At 39.8% G+C, this 23,007-nt stretch overlaps 1 protein-coding gene across 2 annotated transcripts in view; it reads left to right on the forward strand.

Annotated features, from left to right (window-relative positions):
* Positions 1–23,007, forward strand: part of TNRC6B (trinucleotide repeat containing adaptor 6B) — a 250,363-nt gene that overhangs the window by 98,869 nt on the left and 128,487 nt on the right. Inside the window, exon 1 of one of the 2 annotated variants that reach the window (XM_069586059.1) lies at positions 22,096–22,310. The exons of the other annotated variant lie outside the window; for it this stretch is intronic. Coding sequence (XP_069442160.1) covers positions 22,306–22,310 — 5 coding nt within the window. The 5' untranslated portion in view covers positions 22,096–22,305. Of the gene's footprint in view, positions 1–22,095; positions 22,311–23,007 lie in introns of those variants that run through there. 2 annotated transcript variants of the gene reach the window in all.

Below are 23,007 nucleotides of genomic sequence, written 5' to 3' on the forward strand. Positions count from 1 at the left end.
CTAATGTAGTCATAGAAATAGAAGATAGAAAGTGGTAGTTGTCAAGTCCTAGGGGGAGAAAGGAGAAAGAATTAGTATTTAATGGGTATAGAGTTCAAAATGAGAAAGTTCTAGTGATCTGTTGCAAAACAAAGCAGATACACTTAACACCACTGAACTTTACACTTAAAAATAGTGAAGATGTAAAATTTATTTTTTTTAACCACAATAAAAAAAAATTAGCGACCAGATTGAGAAGTTTAAATGTAAAATGTAGCCTGGATTTCAAAGACTTAGTACAAAACAAGAATGCGAAATTAATGACTTTTATATTGTTTTATTTATTCATTGTACTCAAAAGCAATTAGGCCATTTGTTGGTATTTAGGAGAGCATTCCTTTAAATAAGAGAAAGGACTCTGAACAGAAAAATCTCACCCTTTTATGAAAACGTGAGACGAAATTCTCAATCATCTGTATACTGCTTAAATCACGAACAAGAGCAGGAATTCAAGTTAAATAAATTAAACCAAACTGCCTTGTTACAAAAGAAATGAAAGCTCAGGTTGCCCTTGGCTCCAAAGTCCTTATTTTCACACTACAGTGTTTTGCGTGAAAGTGAAAAGGTGTTAAAGTTGCTCAGTCAGTCAGTTCAGTCGCTCAGTCATGTCCAATTCTTTGCTACCCCATGGACTGCAGCACACCAGGCCTCCCTGTCCCTCACCATTTCCTAAAGTTTGCTCAAGTTTGTGTCCATTGCATCTGTGACACCATCCAGCCTTCTCATCCTCTGACACCCTCTTCTTCTTCTGCCCTCAATCTTTCCCAGCATCAGGTACATTTCCAGTGAGTCACCTGTTCGCATCAGGTGACCAAAATACTGGAGCTTCAGCTTCACCATCAGTCCTTCCAACAGGTATTCAAGGTTGATTTCCCTTAAGATTGACTGGATTGATCTTGCTGTCCAAGGGACTTTCAGGAGTCATCTGTAGCACCATAGTTTGAAGGCATCAATTCTTTGGTGCTCTGCCTTCTTTATGGTCCAGCTCTCACAATTATATGTGACCACTGGGAAGACCATAGCCTTGACTATATGGACCTTTGTCGGCAGAGTAACTTCTCTGTTTTCAACACACTGTCTAGGTTTGTTATAGCTTTCCTGCCAAGAGGCAGTTGTCTTCTGATTTCATGACTGCAGTCGCCATTTGCAGTGATTTTAGAGCCCAAGAAGAGGAAATCTGTCCCTACTTCCACCTTTCCCTTCTATTTGCCATGAAGTAATGGGGCCAGATGCCATGGTCTTAGATTTTTAATACTTAGTTTTAAGCTGGTTCTTTCACTCTCCTCCTTCACCCTCAAGAGGCTCTTTAGTTCATCTTCACTTTCAGCCATTAGAGTGGTATCATCCGTATATCTGAGGTTATTGATGTTTCTCCCACCTATCTTGATTCCAGCTTGAAACTTATCCTGCCTGGCATTTCTCATGATGTGCTCAGCGTATAGGTTAAACAAACAGGGTGACAGCAGACAGCTCTGTTGTACTCCTTTCTCAATCTTGAACCAATAAGTTGTTCTATACGGTGTTCTAACTGTTGCTTCTTGATCTGCATACATGTTTCTCAGGAGTCAGGTAAGACGGTCTGGTATTCCCATCTCTTTAAGAACTTTCCACAGTTTATTTTGATCCACACAGTCAGAGGCTTTAATATAGTCAATGAAACGGAGGTAGATATTTTCTGAAATTCCCTAGCTTTCTCTATGATCCAGCAAATATTGGCAATTTGATCTCTGATTCCTCTTCCTTTTTTAAACGCAGCTTGGATATCTGGAAGTTCTTGGTTCGCATGATGCTGAAGCCTAGTATACAAAATTTTATGCATAACCTTGCTAGCATGGGAGATAAGTGCAATTGTCCAACGGTTAGCACATTCTTTAGTACTGCTCTTCTTGGGAGTTAGGATGAGGATTGACCTCTTCCAGTCCTGTGGCCACTGCTGAGTCTTCCATATTTGCAGACATGTTGAGTGCAACACTTTGATGGCATCATCCTTTAAGGTTTTGAATAGTTCTACTGGAATTCCATCACATCCATTAGCTTTATTAACAGCAGTGCTTCCTAAGGCCCTTTTGACTTTGCTCTCCAGAATGTCTGGTTCTGGGTGACTGACCACACCATCATAGTAATCTGGTTCATGAAAATCTTTTTGGTATAGTTCTTCTGTGTATTCTTTCTATCTCTTACTGATCTCTTCAGTGTCTCCTAGGTCTCTACCATTTCTGTCCTATATTGTGACCACCTTTGGGCGAAATGTTCCCTTGATATCTCCAGTTTTCCTGAAGAGATCTCTAGTATTTCCCCTTCTGTTCTATTTTCTTCTAGTCTTCGGCACTGTTTATTGAAGAAGGCCTCCTTACCGCTCTCTGTGCTGCTCTTTGGAACTCTGCATTTAGTTGGCTATAACTTTCCCTTTCTCTCTTGCTTTTTGCTTTCTCTTCTTTCTTCAGCTATTTGTAAGGCCTCCTCAGATGACCATTTGACCTTCTTGCTTTTCTTTTTCTTTGAGGCAGTTTTGCTTGCTGCCTCCTGTACAATATTACAGACCTCTGTCCCTAGCTCTTCAGGTTGTTTTCTAGGTCTAATCCCTTGAATTTGTTCACTACCTCCACTGCATTTTCATAGGGGATTTAAGTCATACCTGGCTGGCCTACTGGTTTCCCCCAATTTCTTTAGTTTTAAGCCTGAATTTTGCTATGAGAAGCTGATGATCTGAGCCACAGTCAGCTCCAAGTCTTATTTTTGCTGACTTTACAGCTTCTCTGTATTTGACTACAAAAGTGAAAGTAAAAGTCACTCAGTTGGACAGTTTTATTTTTGATATTAGCCACTTGGTGATGTCCATGTGTAAAGTGGTCTCTTGTGTTGTTGAAAAAGGGTATTGCTATGATCAGTGCATTCTTTTGGCAGAATTCAGTTAGCCTTTGCCCAGCTTCATTTTGTTATTCAAAGCCAAACTTGCCTGCTACTCCAGGTAATCGCTTGACTTCCTGCTTTTGCATTAAAATCCCCAGTGATGAATAGAACATCTTTTTTTGGTGTTAGTTCTAGGAGGTCTTTTAGGTCTTCATAGAACTGATCAACTTCAGCTTCTTCAGCGTCGGTTGTAGGGGCATAGACTTGGCTTACTGTGATGTTGAATGGCTTGCCTTGGAAATGAACTGAGATCATTTTGTCGTTTGCATTTTGGACTCTTTTTGTTTATTGTGAGGGTTACTCCATTTTTTCTATGGGATTCTTGCCCATAGTAGTCAATACAATGATCATCCGAATTAAATTCACCCATTCTGGTCCATTTAACCAGTCCATTTTTGGTTCACTGATTCCTAAGATGTCAGTGTTTATTCTTATCATCTCCTGCTTGACCATGTCCAATTTACCTTGATTCATGGACCTAACGTTCCAGGTTCCTATGCAATATTGCTCTTCTCAGGATTGGATTTTACTTTCATCACCAGACACATCCACAGCTGAGCATTGTTTACACTTTGGCCTAGACACTTCATTCTTTCTGGGGCTATTAATAGTTCTCCTCCATTCTTCCCCAGTAGCATATTGGACACCTTCAGACCTGGGAGACTCATCTTTCAGTGTCATATCTTTTTGTCCTTTTATACAGTTCATGAGATTCTCATGGCAAGTACACTGGGGTGGTTTAGCATCCCCTCCTCCAGTGGATCACATTTTGTCAGAACTCTCTGATAACCCATCTGTCTTGGGTGGCCCTGCACGGCATGGCTCATAACTTCATTGAGATATACAAGCCCCTTCACCACCATAAGGCAGTAATCTGTGAAGGGACAATGCAGGAGACCCAGGTTCAATCCCCGGGTTGGGAAGATCCCCTGTAAGGAAGTGGCAACCCACTCCAGTATTCTTGCCTGGAGAAGCCCGTGGACAGAGGAGCCTGGTGGGCTATAGTCCATGGGGTCACAAATAGTTGGACACCACTGAGCAACTAACACTTTTACTTTTTTATCCCCCTTGTATGTGTTGGTGATATGATTAATTATATCAGTTTGTATATTTCAACTCTTCTTAGGGTACTATTTTTTTTGTCTCTTTCTAAGAGACAATCTATTCTTGCAAGGAAGACCTGTAAGGAAATTACATGTTGAAGACAGTTTTATGTTGATTCAGAGAGAGGAATATAATTTGGGGAGTCAATACTACCCTTTATGCCCCAGTGTGATACAGTATCCTTTCTGCTTGAGGTTCTGTTTTTTAAATGTCTTAACTCCAATGTCTTGATTAGATTCTCTTCTAACTAATTATATTCTTTGCAACTTAAATGTCTATTATAAAATATCCTTTTAATTTTTCTGAATTATTATTGTACAGACCTTTTATAAATTCTGATAGCTAGTCCTTACCTTTATTTCTGCTCATACTCTTAACTCCTTCTTTTACAGTTCTCTCTTCACATTCATCTTACGCTGTGGCGCAGCTTTTTAAAGTTTAGTCTTTGAAGATCTCTACAGTTGATAGTCCTTGTTTTGTATCTGACTACCAAATTTAACACTAAACTCTTAGAGAACCATTTGTTTGGTGCTTATTTAAAGGCTTTAGAAATTCTTTTCTGTTGGTCCAGTGGTTAAGAATTCACCTTCCAATGCAGGCAGTGCAGGCTTGATCCCTGTTTGGGGAACTGAGAAAGCCCACATACCACGCAAAGACCCAGCATAGCCAAAAATAAATAATAAAGGCTTTGGGAAGCTTTGTAACATTTCCTAAATACAGAGGAAATGAAAGTATTTCCACATTACTCAGTTTATAGATAATTATCTTCAAAACGCAGACCTTGGTATTTGGCCATAGGAAAGGGTTTTTTGGTTATTTAATGTTTTATTTTCTGTTTTCTACCATCAGTTTTCATTAGCTTTCCCCCTGCCTTTGGACCATTAAAATATGTACATGGTGAAACAAACTTACTGAGAACAAATTGAAACCCTCTGTAATTTCAGTCATAAATTGGGCATCAGAGAAATAGTTGGGTTTCTATATGATCCTTTCATATTATTTTTTGGAGAAAGGAAATGAGTGTTATTTTCAAGTTTTTTGGTATTTTGAAAATGCCACAAAGAGGTTCGATAGATAGTTATTTATGCTCGTGGAATTTTTGCTGCTGGAAGTTTTAGTATAACCATAAACATTTTGTACTAGGTCTTTGGGAAACTTTTCACTTGCTAATAAATTTTCTGGTTTGCATAGAAGTCACTTAAATTAATTGTTTGAAAATGTCTTTAAGTTCTAAGCTTTATTTTATGAGGTTTTTCCTGTGTTTCCTGATTGCAAATGACTGTAGACTGTGTGGATTGCTGGTCTTTATAGGCAAAGGTGCCTACTTTAAACGCAATGAATAGGGTAGCACATATGTCTCTCAGAAAACTACAGTTCATTTACTAAAAGTCTTATTTATTTTGCTTATGTTTTACTTATGGACCGATAATATACCTTTATGGAAAAGCATTACTTGAAAGGCAAGATGTATTTGCCCAATTCCTTGGAATTGGTGTTTTAAGGCTGCCTTTTTCAAGATGTTACTCTTATCATGTAGTTGTAAAATGTTTTGAACGTAGGATTAGGTTAAGTATAGATAAAGAAGTGCATGTTCAGTTGCAGGAATTTTCAGTGGTGTCATGAGAAGAGGGTAATGTTTATTTCCCCAAAATGTTATGTTCGCTAGAGGGTATGGACACACATTCTTCCCTGAGCACCACACCTTTCCCCTTTCCGCTGGAGTCTCTGTGAACTGAGGTTTGGGCAGAAGTACTGGGGCAGCAGTGGGTGGAGGTTGGGGGGTGTTAGGGGAGAGATTGTAGTAAAGAGTAGGCACAGCGTGAGGGCAGGTGGTGGACGGTGAAAGGTCAGGCTAAGGGTTTATGCTCTGTCTTCAGCTCTACAAGAACAGACTTTTGCCAACACGGTCGCTGCTCTTGGCACCAGAAAGCATCAATAAATGTGTATTAAGTAAATGAGGACATCAGTAAGTTTCCACAGGCTATTAAGAATCCCTGTTTTCTATACACTCCCTTTGAAAATCTGAGGTAGGGTGACTAAAAATCCTAACTCCAGAATACTGTATTCATTATCAGCAGAAGAAAAGTAAAGGGATAACCTGCCATGTTTGACTTAATATTTAGTACTTTCTTAAGTATATCCCAACAGACTCAGTTTTATCACAGTTCTCTTTTAAGTGTCCCTACCCTGGGATTTCTTTGGAAGGAATGATGCTAAAGCTGAAACTCCAGTACTTTGGCTACCTCATGCGAAGAGTTGACTCATTGGAAAAGACTCTGATGCTGAGAGGGATTGGGGGCAGGAGGAAAAGGGGACAACAGAGGATGAGATGGCTGGATGGCATCACTGACTCGATGGACGTGAGTCTCAGTGAACTCTGGGAGTTGGTGATGGACAGGGAGGCCTGGCGTGCTGCGATTCATGGGGTGGCAAAGAGTCGGACACGACTAAGCAACTGAACTGAACTCACCTGACCTGTAAAACAGTTGATTGTTGCTTATTTTGGAAAGAAATAAAAAAGAAAAGCTTTTCTATCCAAGCCTGAAGTCTTTCTCTGCTTCTGAGGGCCTCCATAGGACGCCTTTAGCCTACTTATACATATTTCTTCTACTGTTTAAAAGATCTTCCTATTCCTGCCCAGTGTCTCTCCATAAGATCTTCCATGTATATCTGGTTTCCTTCCCCCTTACATGCCTTTGTTCACGCAAAGAGACCCTTCTTTCTGACCAGGAACAAATCTAGGTTTTGTGGGAATGCTCTTTAAGAAAAAGAAAATTAGATAACCAACAGGGACCTCCAGTTCAACAGTGGGAACTCTACTCAGTATTTTGTGGTAATGTGTATGAGAAAAGAATCTAAAAAGGAATGAATATATGTATATGTATAACTGAATCACTTTGCTGTATACCTGAAACTAACACAACATTGTAAATTAACTATACTCCCAATAAAATTTTTAAAAAAGAAAAAAATTAATTTCATTTACATAATTAGAGGTGCATGCGTGCTAAGTCATTTCAGTCGTGTCTGACTCTTTGTGAGCCTATGGACTGTAGCCTGCCAGGCTCCTCTGTCCATGGGATTCTCTGGGCAAGAATACGGGAGTGAGTTGCCATGCCCTCCTCTGAGGATCTTTCTGACCCGGCGATCGAACCTGTGACCCAGGGATCGAACCTGCATCTCTTATGTCTCCTGCATTGGCAGGCGGATTCTTTACCAGTAATGCCACCTGGGAAGTCCTAATTAGAAGTGCAGAAGTGACTGTTTATTTACAATGAGGAAAGAAATCACAAAAATGGCAACTCAAGAATTGATAAAAATTCAGAAAATAACATAATTTTATATTCATTTGTATTAATATCTCCCTAACATGTTGCTGTGAATTTTTTTTCCAACATTTTTTGGCTGCTTCCACTTTGATTACCTCTTCATATTATAATAATTCTGTGACATTTTCTAAAAAGAGATAAAAAGATAATTTGATGTCTTCTATAACATGGTTGACCAAAGTATGCTATTTGTTATTGATAGATTTTAAAAGTTCCTTTCAGCTTCATGACTGCTGCTGTTGTTGTTCAGTTGCCCAGTCGTGTCCGACTCTTTGTGACCCCATGGACTGCAGCACTCCAGTCTTCACTGTCCTTCACCGTCTCCCAGTTTGCTAAAACTCATGTTCATTGAGTTGGTGATGTCATCTAACCATCTCATCCTCTGTTGCCCCCTTCTCCTCTTGCCTTCAGTCTTTCCCAGCATCAGGGTCTTTTATAATGAGTTAGCTCTTTGCATCAGGGGGCCAAAGTATTGGAGTTTCAGTATCGGTCCTTTGAATGAATATTCATGATTAATTTCCTCAAGTATTGACTGGTTTGATCTCCTTGCAGTCCAAGGGACTCTCAAGAGTCTTCTCTAACACTACAGTTCAAAAGCATCAATTCTTCGATGCTCAGCCTTCTTTATGGTCCAACTCTCACATCCATGCATGACTACTGGAAAAACCATAACTTTGACTATGTGGACCCTGGTCAGCAAAGTAAGGTTGACAACTGCTATTGGTGACATGATATAAACTTGTAAGATTGTTATCAACTTTGGGAGAACTCTAGCAAGTATTGCTCATATATGGGCTGTAGGATTGCAAGGCTACATTTTTTCTTGTGTACTGACTGCCCTGAAATGCTCTTTGAATTGACACACTTACATCATGGTATGATCTACCCTGCACATTTCTGTCAGCATGCTCAGTGGCCCAGCAACATCTTTGTACACAGGACAGTTCATTGTAACTCAGCCACACATAGAAGTGACTGAGGACCACGTAAATATTTACCATTAAACTTAAAATCAATATATCATCAGTTTAGCTTTCCATTTAGGAATCCCCCAAGTGCCTACAGCTACTAATTCGACCAACGGGGGGGATCGTGGTGAAAAGAGGTAAAATGAAAAGAAGCTGTGGTTAACGATCTATATTAAGTTTGTGAGGAAAAACATATTGCCTTTGCACATTTTATAAAAATAATAGGTCATGTGTAACAGAGTTGGAGAATTCACATTCCTAATTTCAAAATATATTACAAAGCTACAGTAATCAAAAAGAGTGTGGTACTGGCATTAAGACAGACAAATAAACCAATGGAATAGATGGAAAGCCCAGAAATAAACCCTTGTATATAAGGTTGAATAATCTTTGACGTGAGTGCCAAGATCATTCAGTGGGGGAAACAGTCTTTTCAACATATGGTGTTGGTGATTTTGGGTATCTATTTGCAAAACGATCAAGTTAGACCTTTATCTTATTTTACATCATATACAAAAAATTGTCAAAGTGGATTAAAGACGTAAGCTTAAGACCTAAGACTTTGAAACTCCTGAAAGAAAATATGATAAAAGCTTCATGACATTGGCCTTGCAATGGTTTTTTGGATAGGACACCAAAAACATAGGCAAAAAAGCAAAAATAGACAAATGGAACCACATCAAACCTAAAAAATTTTGAAAATTGTGTGCATCAAAGAACAATCATAGAGTGAAAAGGTGTCCTACAGAATGGGAGAAAATATATGCAAATTGTGTATCTAATAAGAGATTAATATCCAGAATATATAAAGAACTACAACTCAACAACAACAAAAATCAAATAACATGATTTTAAAATATCCAAAGGGCTTGAATAGACATTTCTCCAAAGATGATAACATAAATGGCCCATAAGCACATGTAAAGACACTCAGCATCACTAATCAGCAAGGAAGTGTAAATCAAAACCACAGTGAGGTGTCATTTCACACCCATCAGGATGACAACTATCGAAAAAAAAAATCAAAAACAAATAATATTTTGGCAAGGATGTGGCTAAATTGGAACCTTTGTGCTCTATTGGTGGGATTATAAGATGGCATAACTTCTATGGAAAACAGTATTAAGTTTCTTCGAAACTATGTTTTCTGCATGACAAATTCCAACTCATTCTTTGAGACTCAGTTTAAAATCTTGCCTCCCCTATGAAACCTTTTCTGACTTAACAGCAGTTCTTTGTATTCCTAGAGCATAACTATCTTCTATCTTGATTTGTATTTTAATTATGGCACTCACTATGCCATATTTTAATTATGAATTTGAACATCTCTGTCCTTCAGGGTGTTAAAATCCTCTTTGTACCCTCCTGGGCTTGGTTCTAGTATAGTACCTAATACATAGTACATCCCTAAAAAATGATTCGTGACTGTATGAATGAATGGTGACTTCAGAGTTTGGAATTTTTTTCTTTTTGTTTTTGTCTCTGCCATCTGGCTTACCGGATCTTAGTTCCCCAATCAGGGATTGAATCTGGGGCCACAGCAGTGAAAGCGCTGGGTCCTAGCCCTGGACTGCAAGGGGAGAACCTGGACTCTTATTTTTAAAAGGGTTGATTGGCCTTACTATACTTGGTGGTCACAGAGAGGATTCTTATTAACAGCAGTAGCCAGTTACTTTATGATAGAAGCTCTTCTACTTTTTAATATGTTGCGTGCTCTCTGTACCTCTACTGCCTCCATCTGATCCAGGCTATCTTCCCTCACCTAGAAGGCCATGGTTGCCTTCCAGCTTGTCTCCACTTCTCCTCATGGTCCTCGGTAGCGTATTTTCTGTGGGGAAGCCAGGATCACTTTTGAACATATAACTCTGATCCTGTCTACAGTGCTTGTAAGACCAGCATGGGTCCTTGGAATGCTTACTTTGGGAAGTTTTAGAGACTTCTGTCTCATTGTATAGGAAACAATTTAAAAGGTATCCACATCCCATATTATATAGGTGGTTTTATTTATTTATGTGGTTTTATTTATTTATTTTTCTATCATAGATTAAAAGAATTTTAATTGTTTTGCTTCTGACATTCTCTGGCTACAAATAACTGACTTAATTTGTAATTACCCTAAGATTTTTTAATGATTAACATAGCATCTTTTGCAAAGTGAGAATTATTTTCAAATGTAGTGAAAACTTAAGAAATGAATGGCGTTGCTTGGTGTTTATAGTCTGAGGACACTTAAGCGTTTATTAATTTTTATGATTATAATTTTCTTTCTGTATTTTGGACTTGTAAATATATTTTTTCAGATCCCAAACATTTGCCTAGACCCTTGAAATTTTCAGCTTGTAGATCCTAGGTATTAAGTGGAGAGTGAATAATGGATAAAATGGCACTGTTCACTTTCCTTTAATATTCTTCTGTGACTTTCCATTCTTCTTACAATTAAATCCTTTCCTTTCTGTGACCTGCAATACCCAGTTTGATCTACCTTCTCCTACCTTCTCCCACCTCTCTCCCCTGGGCATCTGGCCTAGCCTCCTGATGATCCTTCTTGTTCTTTGAACATTCAAGCATTTGCTTTTCTTTTTCTAAAATTTATTGTTTTTTAAATTTCCTTTTGGCTCTGCTGGGTCTTTGCTGTTGCACAGGCTTTTCTCTAGTTGCGGTGCATGAGCTTCTCATTGTGGTGGTTTCTCTTGTTTTGGAACACAGGCTCTAAAGTTGTGGCTTGTGGACTCAGTAGTCGTGGCTCGCAGGCTCTGGAGCACAAGCTCAGTAGTTGTGGTGCTCAAGCTTAGCTGCCCCGCGGCATGTGGGATCTTCCTGGATCAGGGATCAAACACTTGTCTTCCTCATTGGCAGGCAGATTCTTTCCCACTGAGTCACTATGGAAGCCCAAGCAGTTGCTTTTCAACTCAGCTTAAATGTCCCTTCTGAGAAAAGCCTTCCTTAGTTACCTGATCTAAAGTGAGTCTCCCTCAGTTTTACCATAGTCTCCCAGGTAGCTCAAACGGTAAAGAATCCACCCGCAATGCGGGAGACCTGGTTCAATCTCTGGGTTAGGAAGATCCCCTGGAGAAGGGAATGGCAACCCACTCCAGTATTCTTCCCTGGAGAATTCCATGGACAGAGGAGCCCAGTGGGCTACAGTTCATGGGGTTGCAAAGAGTTGGACATCACTGACTGACTTTCACTTTCACCAACTCTTTAATTCCTTCTGAGTGAGTTTCTTTCTCCCATGAGGATATTGCTCCATGGGGGAATGAACCTACCTTATTTGGTACTGCTGTATCCCCAGCACCTAGCATAGAGTCAGACACATATAAGGCAGTTAGAATATACTTGTTGAATAAATAGTTATGTTAATAAATTTTGTAGTTTAGCAATTCTTGCATTGTTGGTGTAAACTTTTCATGGTCATAATAAATTATGCTCTAGTCCACTAAGTTCTATTTGCTGATATTTTACTTGGGGTATTTGTGTCCATCTTCACAAGTGAAGATTGATCTATAGTTTTTTTTTTGTATCATGTCTTAGTTCAGATGGGTATTACGAAGTCAAGTGGGCCTTAGAACAAAGCTAGTGTAGGTGATGGAATTCCAATTGAGCTGTTTCAAATCCTGAAAGATGATGCTGTGAAAGTGCTGCACTCAGTATGCCAGCAAATTTGGAAAACTCAGCAGTGGCCACAGGACTGGAAAAGGTCAATTTTCATTCCAATTCCAAAGAAAGGCAATGCCAAAGAATGCTCAAACTACCGCACAATTGCACTCATCTCACATGCTAGTAAAGTAATGCTCAAAATTCTCCAAGCCAGGCTTCAGCAATACGTGAACCGTGAACTCCCTGACTTTCAACCTGGTTTTAGAAAAGGCAGAGGAACCGGAGATCAAATTGCCAACATCTGCTGGATCATGGAAAAAGCAAGAGAGTTCCAGAAAAACATCTATTTCTGCTTTCTTGACTATGCCAAAGCCTTTGACTGTGTGGATCACAATAAACTGTGGAAAATTCTGACAGAGATAGGAATACCAGACCACCTGATCTGCCTCTTGAGAAATCTGTATGCAGGTCAGGAAGCAACAGTTAGAACTGGACATGGAACAACAGACGCTCCAAATAGGAAAAGGAGTATGTCAAGGCTGTATATTGTCACCCTGCTTATTTAACTTATATGCAGAGTACATCATGAGAAACGCGGGGCTGGAAGAAACGCGGGGCTGGAAGAAACACAAGCTGGAATCAAGATTGCCGGGAGAAATATCAATAACCTCAGATATGCGGATGACACCACCCTTATGGCAGAAAGTGAAGAGGAGCTAAAAAGCATCTTGACGAAAGTGAAAGAGGAGAGCGAAAAAGTTGACCTAAAGCTCAACATTCAGAAAACGAAGATCATGGCATCTGGTCCCATGACTTCATGGGAAATAGATGGGGACACAGTGGACACAGTGTCAGACTTTATTTTTTTGGGCTCCAGAGTCACTGCAGATGGTGACTGCAGCCATGAGATTAAAAGACGCTTACTCCTTGGAATAAAAGTTATGATCAACCTAGATAGCATATTCAAAAGCAGAGACATTACTTTGCCGACTAAGGTCCGTCTAGTCAAGGCTATGGTTTTTCCTGTGGTCATGTATGGATGTGAGAGTTGGATTGTGAAGAAGGCTGAGTGCTGAAGTGAGAGTTGGACACAACTGTGCAACTGAACTGAACTGAGCCTCATAGAATGAATTAAGAAAGATTTCTTTCTATTCTGTAAATTTGAGAACAGTATGGATAATGTAGAGATTATCTGTTGTGCCTGATATTTCAGTGGCTAGTTCTTTGAATATCTTACACATTTCTGCTATGGGTTTTTGTTATTTTCATAACTTTTCTTGAGTTGACTTTCAGTTCAGTTCAGTCATTCGTGTCCATCTCTTTGCGACCCCATGAACTGCAGCACGCCAGGCTTCCCTGTCCATCACCAACTCCCAGAACTTACTCAAATTCATGTCCATCAAGTCAGTGATGCCATCCAGCCATCTCATCCTCTGTCATCCCCTTCTTCTCCTGCCTTCAATCTTTCCCAGCATCAGGTCTTTTCCAGTGAGTCAGTTCTTTGTGTCAGGTGGCCAAAGTATTGGAGTTTCAGCTTCAGCATCATTCCTTCCAATGAATATTCAGGGTTGATTTCCTTTAGGATTGACTGGTTTGATCTCCTTGCAGTCCAAGGGACTCTCAAAAGTCTTCTCCAACACCACAGGTCAAAAGCAGTAATTCTTTGGTGCTCAGTTTTATGATTCAACTCTCCATACGTGACATACAATATCCATACATGACTACTGGAAAAACCACAGCTTTGACTATATAGACCTTTGTCTGTAAAGTAATGTCTGCTTTTTAGTATCTTGTCTAGGTTTGTCATAGCTTTTCTTCCAAGGAACAAGCATCTTTTAATTTCATGCCTGCAGTCACCATATGCAGTGATTTTGGAGCCCAGGAAAATAAAGTCTGTCACTGTTTCCATTGTTTCCCCATCTATTTGCCATGGAGTGATGGGACTGAATGCCATGATCTTAGTTTTCTGAATGTTGAGTTTTAAGCCAGCTTTTTTACTCTCATCTTCCACTTCTACGTAGAGGTTCTTTAGTTCCTCTTCACTTTCTGCCATAAGGGTGATGTCATCTGCACATACCTGAGGTTATTGATATTTCTCTCTACAGTCTTGATTCCAGCTTGTGCTTCATCCAGTCCAGCATTTCGCATGATGTACTATGCATATGAGTTAAATAAACAAGGTGACAGTATACAACCTTGACATACTCCTTTCCCAATTTGGAACCAGTCCATTGTTCCAGTTCTAACTGTTGCTCCTTGACCTGCATATAGATTTCTCAGGAGGCAGTTAAGGTAGTCTGGTATTACCATCTCTTCAGGCATTTTCAACAGTTTGTTGTGATCCACACAGTCAAAGGCTTTAGCATAGTCAATGAAGCAAATGTAGATGTTTTCATGAAATTCTCTTGCTTCTTTGTGAGCCAGTGGATGTTGGCAATTTGATCTCTGGTTCCTCTGCCTTTTCTAAATCTAACTTGAGCATCTGGAAGTTCTTGGTTCATGTATTGTTGAAGCCTTGCTTGGAAAATTTTGAGCATTACTTTGCTAGCGTGTACTGGCAAAGTAATGAGTACAAAGTAATGAGATGAGTACAACTGTGCGTTAGTTTGAACATCCTTTGGCATTGCCTTTCTTTGTGATTGGAATGAAAGCTGACCTTTTCCAGTCCTGTGGCCAGGGGACCTTCCCATCCCAGGGATCGAGCCCAGGTCTTCTGCATTGCAGGTGAATTCTTTACCATCTGAGCCAGCTGGAAAGCCCAAGAATACTGCAGTGGGTAGCCTATCCCTTTTCCAGGGGATCTTCCCAACCCAGGAATCAAGTCAGGGTCTCCTGGATTGCAGATGGATTCTTTACCAGCTGAGCTATCAGGGAAGCCCCTTGAGTTGACCTTGGTATTTCCTATTTTCTTGACTAGCATCCATTTTATTTAATCTTCAGGTTTATTGACATTAAGTTATATGTAATTCTCTGATAACTTAAAAAAGCCTCTTCAGATCTGTAGTTATAATGTCCCTGTTCTTAGCCCTAATGTTAATTATAACTTTTCTCTTATTTTTAGTTAATGAGACCTTCCAAAGGATTATCCACTTTTGTTTTTATTTTTTTATTTTTATTAATCTTTAAAACTTAATTTAAAAACCTATTGTTTTTTATTGAAGGATAGCTAATTTATCATATTGTGTTAGTTTCATAATGATTCTGATATATTTTATATATTCTGGTATATATTTATATTTATATTTATAGGCTTCCCAAGTGACTCAGTGGTAAAGAATCCACCTGGCAATGCAGGAGACATGGGCTCAATCCCTGGGTCAGGAAGATCCCCTGGGGGAAGAAATGGCAGCCCACTTCAGTATTCTTGCGGGAATAATCCCACGAACAGAACAGCCTAGCGGTGACTGAGCACACACGTTATATATGTATCCAGTTATATATACGTGTGTGTGTATATATACAGATATAGATATTCCTTTTCAGATTCTTTTCTCCATATAGGTTATTACAGAATATTGAGTATAGTTCTCTGTGCTATACAGTAGGTCCTTGTTGGTTATCTATTTCATATATAGTAGTATTTCATATATGTGTATATCTGCTAATCCCAACCTGCTAATTTATCCACTGCCCCCCCCACTCCCCTTTCACCTTTGGTAACCATAAATTTCTTTTCTGTGTCTTTTTGTTTCATTCGTAAGTTCATTTATATAATTTTTTTAGATCCCAAATGTAAACATATCACATTATAGTTGACTCTCTTTATGTGGCTTACTTCAGTTAGTAGGATAATCTCCAGGTCCGTCCATGTTGCTGCTGATGGCATTATTTCACTTTTGTGGCTGAGTAATATTCTTACATGCATATATGCCACATGTTTTTACCCCATTCATCTATGGATGGACATTAGGTCGCCTCCATGTCTTGAAATTGTAAACAGTGCTGAAGTGAACATTGGGGTGCATATCTCTTGGTTTTCTCTGGGTATATGCCCAGTTATTTATTTTTTAAGACAAAGTTTTTAACTTAGGTATAGTTGATCTACAGTAGGTTAATTTCTGCTTATGGCAAAGTGATTGAGTTACACATACATATTTTTTACATGCTTTTTCATTATGGATTATCTTAGGATATTGAATATAGTTCCCTGTTATATAGTTGGACTTGTTTTTTATCCATTCTGTATGTAATAGTTTGCATCTGGTAACTCTGAATTCCCAGTCCATCACCCCATACCCCTTGCCCCCTTGGCAACCACAAGTCTGTTCGTGAATCTTTTTGTTTCACAGATTCATTTTAAAACAAACAAAATTTTTTTGAGTCAATAAAGATTCAGTCTACTCTTCTTTTGACTTTTACTCTATGTTTATAATTTGGTCTTTATTTTCTTTTTTGAGTTTGTCACTCATTTTCTAGATTTTTGGGTTAAATGTTCAGTTTGTCATTTTCAATCCTGTTTCCTCATAGAAATGTTTTAGTAGTTGTTATATAATCACCAAAGATGGCAACACTGAAAGATAACACTCATTTGAGTATATAAGTTCTAAAAGTAAGCTCATTTTTTGTTACATCGTATCCTCACCTTGTATGAAAAGGCAAAATGGTAGGATACTGAAAGAGGAACTCCCCAAGTCAGTAGGTGCCCAATATGCTACTGGAGATCAGTGGAGAAATAACCCCAGAAAGAATGAAGGGATGGAGCCAAAGCAAAAACAATACCCAGCTGTGGATGTGACTGGTGATAGAAGCAAGGTCCGATGCTGTAAAGAGCAATATTGAATAGGAACCTGGAATGTCAGGTCCATGAATCAAGGCAAATTGGAAGTGGTCAAACAAGAGATGGCAGGAGTGAACATCAACATTCTAGGAATCAACGAACTAAAATGGACTGGAATGGGTGAATTTAACTCAGATGACCATTATATCTACTACTGCAGGCAAGATTCCCTCAGAAGAAATGGAGTAGCCATCATGGTCAACAAAAGAGTCCAAAATGCAGTACTTAGATGCAATCTCAAAAACGACAGAATGATCTCTGTTCGTCTCCAAGGCAAACCATTCAATATCACAGTTATCCAAGTCTATGCCCCAACCAGTAACGCTGAAGAAGCTGAAGTTGAACGGTTCTATGAAGACCTACAAGACCTTTTAGAACTAACATCCAAAAAAGATGTCCTTTTCATTATAGGAGACTGGAATGCAAAAGTAGGAAGTCAAGAAACACCTGGAGTAACAGGCAAATTTGGCCTTGGAATGCAGAATGAAGCAGGGCAAAGGCTAATAGAGTTTTGCCAAGAAAATACACTGGTCATAGCAAACACCCTCTTCCAACAACACAAGAGAAGACTCTACACATGGACATCACCAGATGGTCAACACCGAAATCAGATTGATTATATTCTTTGCAGCCAAAGATGGGGAAGCTCTATATAGTCAACAAAAACAAGACCAGGAGCTGACTGTGGCTCATATCATGAACTCCTTATTACCAAATTCAGACTCAAATTGAAGAAAGTAGAGAAAACCACTAGATCATTCAGGTATGACCTAAATCAAATCCCTTATGATTATACAGTAGAAGTGAGAAATAGATTTAAGGGCCTGGATCTGATAGATAGAGTGCCTGATGAACTATGGAATGAGGTTCATGACATTGTACAGGAGACAGGGATCAAGACCATCCCCATGGAAAAGAAATGCAAAAAAGCAAAATGGCTGTCTGGGGAGGCCTTACAAATAGCTGTGAAAAGAAGAGAGATGAAAAGCAAAGGAGAAAAGAAAAGATATAAGCATCTGAATGCAGAGTTCCAGAGAATAGCAAGAAGAGATAAGAAAGCCTTCCTCAGTGATCAGTGCAAAGAAACAGAGGAAAACAACAGAATGGGAAAGACTAGAGATCTCTTCAAGAAAATTAGAGATACCAAGGGAACATTTCATGCAAAGATGGGCTCGATAAAGGACAGAAATGGTATGGACCTACAGAAGCAGAAGATATTAAGAAGAGGTGGCAAGAATACACAGAAGATCTGTACAAAAAAGATCTTCACGACCCAGATAATCATGATGGTGTGATCACTCATCTAGAGCCAGACATCCTGGAATGTGAAGTCAAGTGGGCCTTAGAAAGCATCACTACGAACAAAGCTAGTGGAGGTGATGGAATTCCAGTTGAGCTGTTTCAAATCCTGACAGATGATGCTGTGAAAGTGCTGCACTCAATATGCCAGTAAATTTGGAAAACTCAGCAGTGGCCACAGGACTGGAAAAGGTCAGTTTTCCTTCCAGTCCCAAAGAAAGGCAATGCCCAAAAATGCTCAAACTATCACACAATTGCACTCATCTCACATGCTAGTAATGTAACGCTCAAAATTCTCCAAGCCAGGCTTCAGCAATATGTGAACTGTGAACTTCCTGATGTTCAAGCTGGTTTTAGAAAAGGCAGAGGAACCAGAGATCAAATTGCCAACATCTGCTGGATCATCGAAAAAGCAAGAGAGTTCCAGAAAAACATCTATTTCTGCTTTCTTGACTATGCCAAAGCCTTTGACTGTGTGGATCACAATAAACTGTGGAAAATTCTGAAAGAGATGGGAATACCAGACCACCTGACCTGCCTCTTGAGAAACCTGTATGCAGGTCAGGAAGCAACAGTTAGAACTGGACATGGAACAACAGATGCTCCAAATAGGAAAAGGAGTATGTCAAGGCTGTATATTGTCACCCTGCTTATTTAACTTATATGCAGAGTACATCATGAGAAACGCGGGGCTGGAAGAAACACAAGCTGGAATCAAGATTGCTGGGAGAAATATCAATAACCTCAGATATGCAGATGATACCACCCTTATGGCAGAAAGTGAAGAGGAACTAAAAAGCCTCTTGATGAAAGTGAAAGAGGAGAGTGAAAAAGTTGGCTTAAAGCTCAACATTCAGAAAACGAAGATCGTGGCATCTGGTCCCATGACTTCATGGGAAATAGATGGGGACACAGTGGACACAGTGTCAGACTTTAGTTTTTTTGAGCTCCAGAATCACTGCAGATGGTGACTGCAGCCATGAAATTAAAAGACACTTACTCTGTGGAATAAAAGTTATGACCAACCTAGATAGTATATTCAAAAGCAGAGACATTACTTTGCCGACTAAGGTCCATCTAGTTAAGGCTATGGTTTTTCCTGTGGTCGTGTATGGATGTGAGAGTTGGATTGTGAAGAAGGCTGAGTGCTGAAGAATTGATGCTTTTGAACTGTGGTGTTGGAGAAGAGTCTTGAGAGTCCCTTGGACTGCAAGGAGATCCAACCAGTCCATTCTAAAGGAGATCAGCCCTGGGATTTCTTTGGAAGGAATGATGCCAAAGCTGAAACTCCAGTAGTTTAGCCACCTCATGAGAAGAGTTGACTCATTGGGAAAGACTCTGATGCTGGGAGGGATTGGGGGCAGGAGGAGAAGGGGACGACAGAGGATGAGATGGCTGGATGGCATCGTTGACTCGAAGGACGTGAGTCTGAGTGAAGTCCGGGAGTTGGTGATGGACAGGGAGGCCTGGCGTGCTGCGATTCATGGGGTCGCAAAGAGTTGGACACGACTGAGTGACTGAACTGAACTGAACTGAATCCTTACCTCGTAATATAATTTAAAAACACTAATTGCTAGTATAAAGAAGTACAAGAAATACAAATATATCAGGAAGTCCAAAATGTCTGGGAATATAGGAAAAATATACCTTTATTACACTTCTTTCTTCTAGATGAACAATTGAATTAATTGCTTTAAGTTTAGAGATAACTCACCAACAGAAAAATTCCCTGGAGTTTGAAGAAAGTTAGCAATGATATTATATGCAAATAGAACTAATATTTTGCTTTAAAATTTGTCTCTGTTTCTGCACTGCTTGTGCAGCCTGTTATTTAACGGAAAGAAATACATACACATTTTTATAGAATAATATCTTAATTGAGGAGTGGAGACTTAGCAATATTCAGTCTTCTGAAGAAATTCTGTCCATCACAAATTAAAACAAGGCAGCCATACAGTCTCCATGCATTCTAACATGTTGAGTATGCTCCACATAAGTAAGCTTTCCGTAACTCATCTGGAAGGTATTGGAAGGATAAAAATAGACTAAATGTTCAAAATTTCCATCCTAGGAGTTTCCTGCTTTTGCCTACATCTCAATTGTCAGTCCAGGTCCTGGCTCCTACTCCACTCTGGTCTGTGCAAAGACAGTGGAAGCGTTTACGCCATAAATATTCAGGCTGCCAGATTGTCTGGGCATTGGCCTCTGCCTGCCCTGAAACAGCTCCTTTCCTGCTCTTCTGTCAGAGTGGAAAAAGTGAAGGAGGGAGACTCTACAAAGACTCAGAAGCCAGGATGACAAGCATGTGGGATTTAAAAGGGTTCATAGGTTTGTTTTCAAGGAATATGGGGCTTAGAGAATCCATCCATTCTCTGCTGGCTGGCATGTCAGATTACTCTCCGTCAGCCCAGTTGTTTAGGGGAGTCACACTGTGGAATCCAGCCCTTTCTGGTTCATAGAGATAGATGGGGTCTGATGGTCACAGGGCACTTTTGCCCGCTTTCTGTCATTTTAGTTACTTTGCTTCCTTAAGCAGTCCTTAAATAGAGATGAGTTTCTGGAAACTATATGACTTTTATTCCTTGTCTTTGGATGGCACATTTCCTTAGATCAGCCCAGCACTTCTGAATGGAAGTCTAAGTCATTCATTCATTCATTTCCCTACTATGCAGGCCAGGTAGGTGTTGGGCCCCACACAGCAGTGAAGGAAGATGTAGTGTGTCCTTTATATATACTGGGAATGACCAGCTGCAAGCAAGTTCTTTGACAATTAATAAATTGCAGTTACGACCAGTGCTATGAAGAGGTAGTAAAGGAATTATGGGAGTGTTAAACAGGAAGGCCTGGTCTAGACGGGGAGGGTTAAGGAAAACTTTCCTGGGGGTAATGACTTGAGATAAGATGAAACAGAACTGCTAAAGAGAAAGAAACAGAGAGTATGGTTTTTAGGGCTGAAAGGAACCAAAGATACCATCTACTGATGGCCAGTCCTTACATTCCACAAATGAGAAAACTGAGGCCCAGAAGGTGAAGGGAGTTGCCTGACCCAGGTTACACAGCTTGTTAGCCCCAGGGCTAGAGATGCAAACCCAGCGTGGTTTTCTTAGGTGGGGAGAAAACAAGATGCACTGAGTCAGAAGGGACTTAGGCATGGGGGAAACCAGGTAGGTTTTAAATTTAGCGCTGCCTCCCGGTCAGCTGAAGAGCTGCTACTTCAGTTTGGGGAGGGCATTAAAAGTGACTCATCTGACAGTTTGCTGTAGCATAGTTTGGGGTGGAGGGAGGAGGTACCAAACATACATACACCTGAAACAATAAATATGGTGATCCAGTAGTTAAGACTGTGCTTCCAGTGCAGGGGGCACAGGTTCTATCCCTGGTCAGGGAACTTGAGATCCTGCATGCCGTGCAGCATGGCCAAAAAATAGATAGATAAATGAAATAACAATTAAGATAATAAAATGATTTTTTAAATACAAATGTGGAGTTCAGTTGGGAGACCACTTACTGTTATGCAGCTGTCTAGCTGTGTGATGGAGAAAAGTCACATAACCTCTCTGAATTGGCATTCAGAGCTCATACTTTGGTATATTTCCTTTCAGTCTTTTCCTGTGCATTTTAGGAGCTTGTTCGAGATCAGTTGTGTCCTATATTTCACCTCAGTCTTTGAAGACTAAAGTCTCTCCTGTTTGGGTAAAATATTGTTTAAGTCCCCCTTTAAAGAGCAGTTTGCCAGCCTGTGCTTGCCCAAACATCCAGAGAATAACTGTAGCAAGTGAGCCAAGCTCCAGGATCTGTAAGAATCGTTAGCAACTGAGCATATTTCTATAAAGCAATAAAGGTTTTTCTATTTTGTTCATCTGTTACCCTTATGCTGTTGCCACTTTCACATTCAGTATGTGTAGGTGGAGAGTATGAGATAACACCGTTTCACAAATGAAAGTGAGTGGAAAAGGGCCGCTTTCCCTTTAAGGCAGTTTCAGCCCAAGCTCCCGCCCCTTTCCTGATTGACAAACCTACCCGAAGTCACATGATCCGCCTCTATTTGAAGGTCACAAAAAGCTGCTTCCTTTAGAGACAGAGGGGGAGAGAGAGAGCAAGAGGGAGAGTGAGTGTGAGAGTTAGTTCAAGCCAAAATGGCCGACAGAGTCTCTGCTGGTTTCTGAATATTTAAAATACAAAAAAACAGATAGACAAAAAGAAATCATTTTTTGGACCTTTTTTCATTTCCATTTCTACCTTGTATGCCTCAATTTGCTGGATTTAAGCACTGCTGCACTTTATGAGGTTGGTAAATATTTTCAATTTTTTAAAACCAGTTGATTTATATGGATCTTGTCTAACCGTTTTCACTAGTGGTGTTGCAAATCGACATTTGTCTAGCATGGAGACTGGCTTCAGACATTTCGTGAATCTGTAAATCAGACCCGTGATGTACTTTTGGTTCGGCATTTTAGAAATGGAAAAGCCTTGGTAAAATATTTAATTTTGAAGTGATTTAATTGCACTTTTAATTTATATGCAGATTTTCATCCTCGTTTGTGTCTTGCAAATAAATGAAGCTGCGAGAAATTGAAAATTTGATATTTAGAAAGAGGTTTTTTTTTAAAAAAAAAAACACAGACCTCTCCCTACCCCCTTAAATCTGCTGCAAAAATTTGCATAAATATAAATGGGTTTGCATTCTTTCGGCTGCTAAGGCCGACAAAGGATCTGGGAGGGCAAGCACTACCACGGGAAAGCCTTTTTCTTTTTTTCTTAAAGCTTGGCCATCCTTCCTAGAGAGATGTAAAACCTAAAATAAGACCTGATACATTTTAAACATCAGGCTGGGGGCGAGTGAACGCCAGGAGGTTTGGGGTTTGTAGATTCCCCGCTTGAAAACCTCCCAAGCAGTGTGTGGATCACCCCTCTCCTCGGCGCGCGCTCGTTTGCGCTGGGTCTCTTGTGTGTGTGCTCAAATGTGCAGCCAGATGCGCTTTTA

The sequence above is a fragment of the Ovis canadensis genome, chromosome 3 (assembly GCF_042477335.2).
Source record: "Ovis canadensis isolate MfBH-ARS-UI-01 breed Bighorn chromosome 3, ARS-UI_OviCan_v2, whole genome shotgun sequence".
NCBI classification, from domain to species: domain Eukaryota; kingdom Metazoa; phylum Chordata; class Mammalia; order Artiodactyla; family Bovidae; genus Ovis; species Ovis canadensis.